Raw genomic sequence first — 9,956 nt, 5'->3', positions numbered from 1 at the left:
GAGGAAGCACAAACTGGCATCAAGACTGCTGGGAGAAATATCAATAACCTCAGATATGCAGATGACACTACCCTTATTGCAGAAGGTGAAGAGGAACTAAAAGCCTCTTGATGAAAGTGAAAGAGGAGAGTGAAAAGTTGGCTTAAAGCTCAACATTCAGAAAACGAAGATGATGGCATCCGGTTCCATCACTTCATGGCAAATAGATGGGGAAACAGTGGAAACAGTGGCAGACTTTATTTTTTGGTCTCCAAAATCACTGCAGATGGTGATTGCAGCCATGAAATTAAAACATGCTTACTCCTTGGAAGAAAAGTTATGACCAACCTAGACAGCATATTCAAAAGCAGAGACATTACTTTGCCAGCAAAGGTCCCTCTAGTCAAGGCTATGGTTTTTCCAGTGGTCATGTATGGATGTGAGAGTTGGACTGTGAAGAAAGCTGAGCGTCGAAGAATTGATGCTTTTGAGCTGTGGTGTTGGAAAAGACTCTTGAGAGTTTTGAGAGTTCCTTGTACTGCAGGGAGATCCAACCAGTCCATCCTAAAGGAGACCGGTCCTGGGTGTTCATTGTAAGGACTGATGCTAAAGCCGAAACTCCAATACTTTGGCCATCTCATGCGAAGAGTTGCCTCACTGGAAAAGACTCTGATGCTAGGAGGGATTGGGGGCAGGAGGAGAAGGGGACGACAGAGGATGAGATGGCCGGATGGCATCACCTATTCGATGGACATGAGTTTGAGTAAATTCTGGGAGTTGGTGATGGACAGGGAAGACTGGCGTGCTGCAATTCATTGGGGTCACAAAGAATCAGACACGACCGAGCGACTGAACTGAACTGATTGGCTGGTAAAGAATCTGCCCACAACGCCGGAGACCCGGGTTTGATCCCTGGGTGGGGAAGATCCGCTGGAGAAGGAAATGTCAGTATTCTTGCCTGGAGAATCCCATGGTTTGGGGAGCCTGGCGGGCTACAGTCCATGGGGTCCTAAAGAGTCGAACACGGCTGAGTCACTTAGTTCGACTGAATGACTAACACTCATTTGATCTTTAACTTCAGTCCTCCGGGATCTCCAGGAGAGGCACTCTATAGGCTTCATAATAGCCTGTTTAACCAAAAGCTTCACATTCCAAGAAGTTAGATGCCAGGAAGGTAGCGTTTCGTCTTTCTCGTCACATCCTCGTCTTCACTGCACGAGTTCAGATTGATCGTTCCCTTTGGTAACGATGGTCCTCGCAAGGGTAACACCCTCTCCATATGGTAGATAGGGAAATTAAGGAAGTCTGCATCTTGGCCTTGAAAGGGCCTGGAAAGGTTCTGCATTGCTGTTTGCACCTCGTTTCACTGTTTCCTCACTCCTTTTGACACCGTGCCGGTGGCTTTGACTCCCTCTTTTCTCTTTTTCTTCCCTTTCCGCAGGCCCCCACCCAAACTTTCCACAAACTGCGCCCATTGAACTACATTTCCCACAATGCCCCGCGCCGACCGGCATCGGTGGGGTGTCCCCTGAGCTGCCAGTTGTAATTATTGTCGGGCCAAAGCCACGTTTCCGGGGAAAAGCCAAGCTATTGGCCATGTTTCCGTTAAGAAGACTTTTTCTTCTCTACCTGCGAGGACGAATGTTGCGTGAAAAAGCCTCTGTGTAGGGAAATTCATACCGGCGAACTCTCTGGCCACCCGTTTCCTCCTTGCACCTCGGCCCCCGCCAGTTTCCTCGGGGGCCTGGGAGTGTCATTGGCGGATGACCGCAGCCCTCGCCGCTGCCCGTGCCGCTGCGACCATGGCCTCTGGCTGCAGCGGCCTCGCCGCCGCCCGCCTCCTGTCCCGCGCCTTCCTCTGTGAGTCCGGCCGGGACTCTGTCCTCCGAGCCTCCGCGAGTTCCCCGCCTCACCTGGCCCGGCGCCGCGGTCCAGGCCGCGGCTGGGCCCTTCGGGGCGGGATCTCGGGGGAGGGCCCAAGCTTGGGACCCCCGGGGACGGAGGAAGCTTTACTTGATATGTGGGGCGGGGACCTGTTGGTCTGCTGGCGAGTGGGGAAGTAGAGCGACTCAGCCAGGATTCGGGTCTGGGAGCCTTGCAGACGCGGTGTCTGGCTCTTGCACGCCCTTGATCCTCCGGCGATGAGTGGGGGATGGGGGTGGCATCTGGACAGGCTCTTTAGGAAAGTGAGAAGTGATGTGGCCCAGGATGAAGTCTCTGGGAGGGTGAGTGGGTTGAGAAGTACGGGCAAGAAATCGGTAGGAAATTGGAGGGTCAAGCTGAGCCTTGTACAGGACGGTCCTATACTTTTAAATTGTCCTTTCCTTAGATTGTAAGGTGAATCTGCAGGAGGATGTATTTAGAGTCAGCACAGCCCAGAAAACTGCAAGCTTAGGGTTGGCTAGGACCTTAACCAACTTAGTTGTAGTGTCTTCACCAGGCTGTGTGAATTCTTCAGTTCCTGAAAACACCCAAGGTTGCTAATAACGCTGACTGTTGAAAATTCTTACTATGTTCAAAGTCTCTGTGTTTGTTAGATAGGTTGTGTAGGAAAAGGCTTTGGAGTCAGCCACATCAGAGTTTGAAGTCTGCCTGGTTCTGTACAGTCTAGGTAATAACTCTGGGGGGTGTTTCTAAATCTGTTTCTCAGTTTCTGTTCACATTCCATGAAATCATTACCATATTTTAATCAATCTGAGACAAGTGTCACTTGCAAGATGTGCTGCTGTTTTGTCTGCCACTAACAGTGGGAAATGATTGTTAATTAAAATTGTGACACACCATTAGTTGTCAGTCTCATCCTGATTTAAGAAATGTAAAAAAAGAAAAATTGAAAAAAAAAAAAAGGGCATCCTAAAAATGATGAAGTCCAGGATTCACCATGCAGAATAAAGGGAACAACTTATATAAAGCTCCTTGGATGAAATAGGTACTCAACCAAAGTTTTTTCTATCTCCTTTTTTTCTGCTTTGCTGCTAGTTCTGCTGCTGGTACTGAATATTGGATGAGATGATTCATTTCTTGAGGAAATTACATTTTAAAAGTATACAACAATGATTGTATACTCTGTTGCTACACTTAGCTACCAGATCACCTGAGGACAAACTTTGGCAAGTAGGAAGAAGTTGGGTTTCTTTGGAAGAGTTTTCTGGAGATTTTTATTACATAATTTAAAGGATAATCAAGGATGTTTTAGGCAGTAAGGAAAAAGGAATTAGTTATACCCATGTCTTTCTTGCGTTTCTGAGTTTCTGAAAAATCCTTGCCTCAGATAGGTTTGCTGTCTTAGGAGCAGAGTCTATAAGAAGAAAGTGTCTGAAAGATTAAGATCTTGAATCCTCCCTTAGCAATACTTAACGATCCTGTTCTCACAGAACTTGAGCTTCTTTATTCTTTATTCCTAGACTTTGGGATCCTGAGGCCTTAAGAGGTCATCTAGTTTAGCTTCCTGTTGCTGGCATGGCCTGGAGTTATCCTAGTCATGTGATTACCTTGTCACTAAAGGTCTGAGATCTAAACCAAGGTTATCTTTTATATTAGAGAGGTTACAAATAACAGGGTTGTTATTTCAGCGGTAGGAACCTCTGAATCTCCCACATCTTTTGTCATGTCACATTCCTCTTACTAGAAAAATCACAGCCACAACAATAGCACCTTGCCAACTTTTATCAAATTATTTAGGCTCTGAGGTTGGTAGTAGAACTAGAGTTACTGTGGAGTTTTGTCCCCTTTATTCTCTTTAAGTTTTAATGCACGCTTTGTGCTGAAGGTCATAAGTGTTGCAGTGTTGATTTGAATTAGGAAAAAACTCCAGATGCTTGTCGATGCCTCTGAGAGACCTGTTGAGGGCAGCCTAGAATATTTAGAAATTCTTGAACCAAAAGAACAGTCCTTAGGAAAAGAGAGAAAGAACTCAGTTGAAGTGTGGCGAGAAAATAAAATGAAAAATAAGAAGGATTTCTCCCATGAGAATGCTTAAGGATTTTATTAGCACCCTTGAAATTGAAATAGTGAAAGCTTTCAAGAAGTATAAGGTAGTGCAAAATTGTTTGAAACACAAGCCAGTAGTTCCTATAAATTGGGTCTTTGAGAAGTAAATAGGGAACAAGAGCTAGTATTTTTTTTAATCTTTATTGTGGTATAATCAACATAAAACATTATGTTAGTTTTAGGTATACAACCTAATGTTTTGATATTTGTATGTATTGTAATGTCTGTCTACTGTGATCTGTGTCTATCACCATGCATAATTTCCCATTTTTGTTTCTTGTGATGAGAACTTTTTAGCTACTTTCAAATGTGCAATATAGTATTAGCAACTGTAGTCACCATGCTGTACATTACATACCCATAACTTATAAGTGGAAATTTGTGTCTTTTGACCCCCTTTCCTCACTTGCCCTTTCACCTTCCAACTCTGGCAGCCACCAGTCTGTTTACCTGTGAGCTCAGGTTTTGTGTCTCTGCTTTTTTCTTTAAGATTCCGCATGTAAGTGAGATCATCTGGTATTTGTCTTTCTCTGTCTGACTTATTTTACTTTGTGTAATGCCCCCCAGGTCCATGTGTGTTGTCACAAATGGCAAGATTTTCTTTTTTAAGGCTGAATAATATTACATGCTGTGTGTCTGTGTGCATATTGACATACAGACCACGTTTTGTTTATCCACTCTTCTGTCGATGGACACTTAGGTTGTTTCCATATCTTGGTAATTGTAAACAGTACTGCAGTGAATATGGGGCTTCCTTTCAGTTTAGTGGTTTTCGTTTCCTTCAGGTAAATACTTGGAAGTGGAATTGCTGGGTCAGATGACAGTTCTGTTTTTAATATTGTGAGGAGCCTCAATTGTGTTTTCCATAGTGTCTGCACCAATAACCTTCCTAGTAAAGGCACACAAGGGTTCCCTTTCTCCAGATTCTCATCAACACTTATTATTTCTTGTCTTTTTGGTGATAGCCACTGTAACAGGGGTGAGGCAAAATCTCACTATGGTTTTGATTTGTTTGTTTCCCAGACAATTAGTGATGTTGAACACCTCTTCACGTTACCTGTTTTCCATCTGTATATATTCTTTGGAAAAATGTCCATTCAAGAGCCAGTATTTTTTTAACTTCAGAAGTAAGGCGTTTTGATGCCAAAAAGTGAACCGTACAGCCAAACTGGTCCTGTTCCTTTGTTTGGCAAATATGGAAATAAACTCCAGTTTTTCCTCACCAGTATCAGAATGGGTACCAGAGCTCAGGTCTTCTGACTCTGCAGCAGCCTTTCTAGTACGTGCATGCTGGGTGATACACTGAGCCTCCTTTTTTGAAGTTCTGATTTTTCTTTTTCTTTGGCAACCTCACTGGTTTGTTGAGAAGGTTACTTCTCTACTTAGAGGTGTCATCTGCCTTTTCCACGTGCTTGCCGAATTGTACAGTCCTGTTTCGGGAATTGGGAAGATATTTAGAAGTGTAGTTTGGAAAAGGGGACCCTCAACAGTGCTGTTTCTGATAACTAGTACCTGTTGTCATTGCATCTAAGAACCAAATCTTTATTTCAGAAATACAGTATGGCCTTGATCTAAATGTATCAGTGTAGCCATGAGAAGGTGACTTGATTATCTGACCTCAAACTTGTTTTTCCATAAAACTTAGTTGAGGATATTAAAAGTAATTTCTCCAAATATAGGGGAAGGCAGGCATTTTGTTGCCATAAACCCGCATTTTTTAATATATTAATAACATTCCTAAAATTGGGATGTCTTATAATTGATGGTATCTTACAGTAAATTGGCAGCATTTTCTTCACATTAGTTCTTAATAGCACTTCTTAAAATTGGTAGTGTTTTAGATTTGATGAAATATAGTACTTAGAGCCCATTATACTTCATCTGTAAGTAAATACAAAATGAATGTATAATTTCACGTCTGAATAGTAGATTGGGGTTTAGAAGTAAGTGGCTGCTGAGCTACTCTGCTATACTTTAAGGCCCTATAGGTAGGGACCCCAATAGTCTGCATATTATAGATGCATGATACATATGATTAGTCAGTGTACATTTGTTAAAATCAGGAGTACATACCTGAATAAATGAGCGAGCAACAAGAGCATAGTTTGAGAGAGCAGTTGGAGTGGGAGTATTTTCATGAATAGTCTCAGGCTACTGGTTAGGAGCACAGTACTGGTCACATAGCACCATCCGTGGTCTTAGTCCCATGTGGGCAGCTGCTTTTGGCCACACTTGCATCTACACCACAGCCATCTTGTGGATGGCGTGGTCATTCTGGTGGGGAGAGGATTTGCATGTGGCTGGCTGATACACATTTTTTTCAGATTACTTAGTCTCTTCCGTTCATAGCCTTTATTACAGTTGGCACTGTTGGGGTTTTGTGTTTCTTTGTTTAATGTTTATATCTCAGGAAGCTTCATGAGGGCCTCAGTCTATCTTGTTACCTCTGAATCTCTAGTATCTGGGAGAGAGCCTGGCACAATGAATATCTCAAAGCAGTCTGGTCTTTTCATTCTCTGTCAGTAATAAATAGCCAGTAGTGAAATCACACTTTCTCTACCCTAGTTATTACACTGCATGCTCTCTATATTAGAAAAGTAAAGAAAGTGAAGTCGCTCAGTCGTGTCCGACTCTTTGTGACACCATGGACAGTAGCCTGCACCAGGCTTCTCTGTCCATGGGATTTTCTAGGCAAGAATACTGGATTGGGTTGCCATTTCCTTCTCCAGGGAATCTCCCCGACCCAGGGACCGAACCCAGGTCTCCTGCATTGTAGACAGACGCTTTACTGTCTGAGCCACCGGGAAAGTCCTCTCTATATTATTATCGCATCTAATTCTTATGTTGCCTGTGAGGTGTATAATATTATCCCCATTTTTACAGTGTGGCTGCATCTTTAAAAATATTTCAGATGGTAAAAATTTACTAGTACATGTCTTCCTACTGAATGTTTTACATAGACGTGGATTAGTATATTTACATATAAGCATATATAGGTTATACCTGAGAATGTAAAACCCTTCTGACTTATTTGATTATAAAATATGAATTGTATGTTCTCTCTTTTTAGGAAATGATTGGCCTTTGTGCTTATATAGGATGTGAACCCAGTTTAGGGAGGACTAGGTACTTTACTACCCAGTTTATAGGCATCATCTCCCATCAGCATCCCAGCCTCGTGAGCAGCTGTTGTTCCACTTACAGAAGGGAAGACTGAGGCCAGGGCAGATCAAAAGACCTGCCTCAGGTCACCGGCTTGGTGAGCGGCAGACCATAAATTCAAACCCAGGCCTGTCTGATTCCTGGTTGTGCTTTCAGCTGCTTTGAGAGGCAGTCCCAAGGTTAGGTTGGCCCATTTCTGAGAACCTGGAGAGAAGGTGACCCCACCACATTCCCTGGAGATGTCCCAAGGCCTTCACCACTGGAAAATTCTGCCTGGTGGCTGACTTTAGGCCTTCCTGCTGCCCTAATATTTAATGAAAAATACTCACTTCCATAACATTAGTTGAGTCATTATCTTCTCATAGGTTGATTTATGATTTGTCTGTCACCAGTTGTGTTTGTTTATGGCCTTTGTCTATTTTTCTGCTGGGCTTTTGTCCCCTCCTTCCTGTTGGCCCCTGGGTTGCTCAGGTTGCTATGATCTTCCTCCTTTCCTGTCACATGTGGTGGGTCGTTGCCTTTAACTCTGCCTGCGCTATGTTTTGCTTAGGTTTTTTCTCTTCTCCTGTAGTGGAATAGTCAGTTTGTATTACATTACTGCTTCCTGTACTTCATTTGTTAAAAACAGAACTGGTTAGCATGGAATTTGTACTCGATTGTAACAGCATTGAGGACGGCTAGTAGTATTTAGGACTGGATTTTTTTATACAAATTATTGGGAAACCAATGATCTTTGCATGTACAAAAATAGATACAGGATGTTCCCCCCTCTTTTCCTGGTAATGGATTGACATTTTTCTAGTTCACACAAAAAGAGATGGAACTTTTGATATTTAGTTCTATATGTGTTTCTTTTCATAGATCCCATCTCTTGTCCTGAAATTCGAACATTCCCTGTACATGTGCTTTGTACAGCTATGTACCATATGCCATGGGAGATGCCAGGTACAAGACATGGTCCTTATACTCATGGAATTTACAGTTAGAAGTTTTGAAGATATTTAGATGACACTGAAAGGAACTTGTGTGTGTGCTCAGTCACTCGGTCAGGTCTGACTCAGTCGTGTTTGACTCAGTTGTGTCTGACTCTTTGCGATCCAGGGATTGGAGCCTGTCAGGCTCCTCTGTCAATGGAGTTTTCCAGGCAAGAATACTGGAGTGAAAAAAAAAATAAAAAAAAAAAAAAGAATACTGGAGTGGCTTGCCATTTCCTACTCCAGGGGATCTTCCTGACTCAGGATTTGAACCCGCATCTCCTGTTTCTCCTGCATTGGCAGGCGGATTCTTTACCACTGTGCTACCTGGGAAGCCCCAAAAGAAACGTAGCCAGAAATAATTTTGCTTAGAAATAATGTGGTAAAGGAAGTAACAAAATGTGTGCACCCTTTAGCCTGCAGGTGTGGAGCTTATAATTAGACACCACATGAAAGTATTTCGTTTCCATTCTTCTTAATCTCAGATCCCCTCCAAACACCCCATTGTATTCACAAGTCACAAATGTCATGTGAAAATTCAGATTCCTCACCACATAACATTTTATTTAAATGTGAACTTACATGAATCAATGCATGTGAAATTCTTAGGAGAATGAGTACACTGACTCATTGAAAGGTGAGAAATACTTGTCAGACAGTTTGACTAAAGTATGCCCTATGCTCTAGATTTATTTTTAGGAAATAGGGTACTCTATTATAGAGATCAGGTTTGTATTTAAAACCAAAATATGATTAGGCCTCTTGAAGCAATGGACAGACCATTGAAGACAGCAGAAATAGAATAAGCTTTTTTTTTTTTTTTAAATGTCATTATTTAGGGCATTTGATTGAGAATTTGGATGGAGAAGAAATCAAGTAGGGAAAGAAAATGACCAGTCTGACAGGTTTAATGTTTCTAGCAGCTAGTAGCTTGCGCTCTCTACCAGTCCAAATTAGAGAACTGTGGAATTGTTGGGAGGAAAGGTGAAGAGGTATAGTAGTGGTGAGGAAAAGGAGACGCTGCTTTCCTTGGGGAGTCTGCAGCCTGTGAGTCTGAGCTTGGATTGTCTATGGTGGGGAAGAATTAGGAAAATGACATTGTTGTTGTTCAGTCCCTGAGTCATGTCTGACTCTTTTGCGATCCCATGGACTGTAGCCTGCCAGGATCATCTGTCCATGGGATTTCCCAGGTAAGAATACTGGAGTGGGTTCTCCAGGTTTCTTTCTCCAAGGAAAATGGCGTATGCAACTTAAAATTTGGTGAGATTTACTAGGAATATAAGTATATTTTGCATTATGTCCATCTGAATGCAAACAAATGGCAAAAGCAGAAGAATTTCCTTGATTCTCTGATGTCACCAGTGGTAAGATTTATCATTGATTCGATTATGGTTCTGCCTTAAATATAGAGCCGCCTGTCTTTACCTGTGTTATGGTGGCTTGGGGTGGTGGAAGTCTGGGGTCCTCCTTACAACTGTGGCAGTTGGGTGAGTGCGACTGGTGTAAAGGGCCAGCGAAGGGGGCAGATTCGTCTTCTGTTTTCTCAAATTAAAAAGGCGTTTTTAATGATTATGGAACATCATGGCTTGTTGGGCAACACAAGGTTTTCCTTTGAGTTTCATAAATGCTTGATTATTCTTGCTTCCTCTTATTTCAGTATGAGTGATACCTTGTCTGGCATTGTACAGGTTTCTTGTTGGGGCAGATTGTGTTCAGAATTTCATTTCCTTATCTTTGAACATGTATTTTGGGGTTGGCTCAAAGGTGACGATAGTCTGTTGGTTCCAGCTTACCTGAAGCCTTAGTATCAGCTCATACAGTGAAAGGGGAGAGTTCATGTACCCACATGTA

The 9,956-nt window shown here is 42.6% G+C and overlaps 1 protein-coding gene across 1 annotated transcript in view; it reads left to right on the top strand.

Moving 5' to 3' along the window:
• The first annotated feature begins 1,717 nt into the window (after window positions 1-1,717).
• The window catches only part of SUCLG1 (succinate-CoA ligase GDP/ADP-forming subunit alpha), a 35,952-nt gene continuing 27,713 nt past the window's right edge, over window positions 1,718-9,956 (top strand). The window contains exon 1 of the mRNA XM_004007255.5: window positions 1,718-1,839. Coding sequence (XP_004007304.4) covers window positions 1,743-1,839 — 97 coding nt within the window. The 5' untranslated portion in view covers window positions 1,718-1,742. The remainder of the gene's footprint in view (window positions 1,840-9,956) is intronic.

This window comes from Ovis aries, chromosome 3 (assembly GCF_016772045.2).
Source record: "Ovis aries strain OAR_USU_Benz2616 breed Rambouillet chromosome 3, ARS-UI_Ramb_v3.0, whole genome shotgun sequence".
NCBI lineage: Eukaryota > Metazoa > Chordata > Mammalia > Artiodactyla > Bovidae > Ovis > Ovis aries.
The sequence above is the reverse complement of the archived record's forward strand: the minus strand, read 5'-3'. Positions and strand labels throughout refer to the sequence as shown.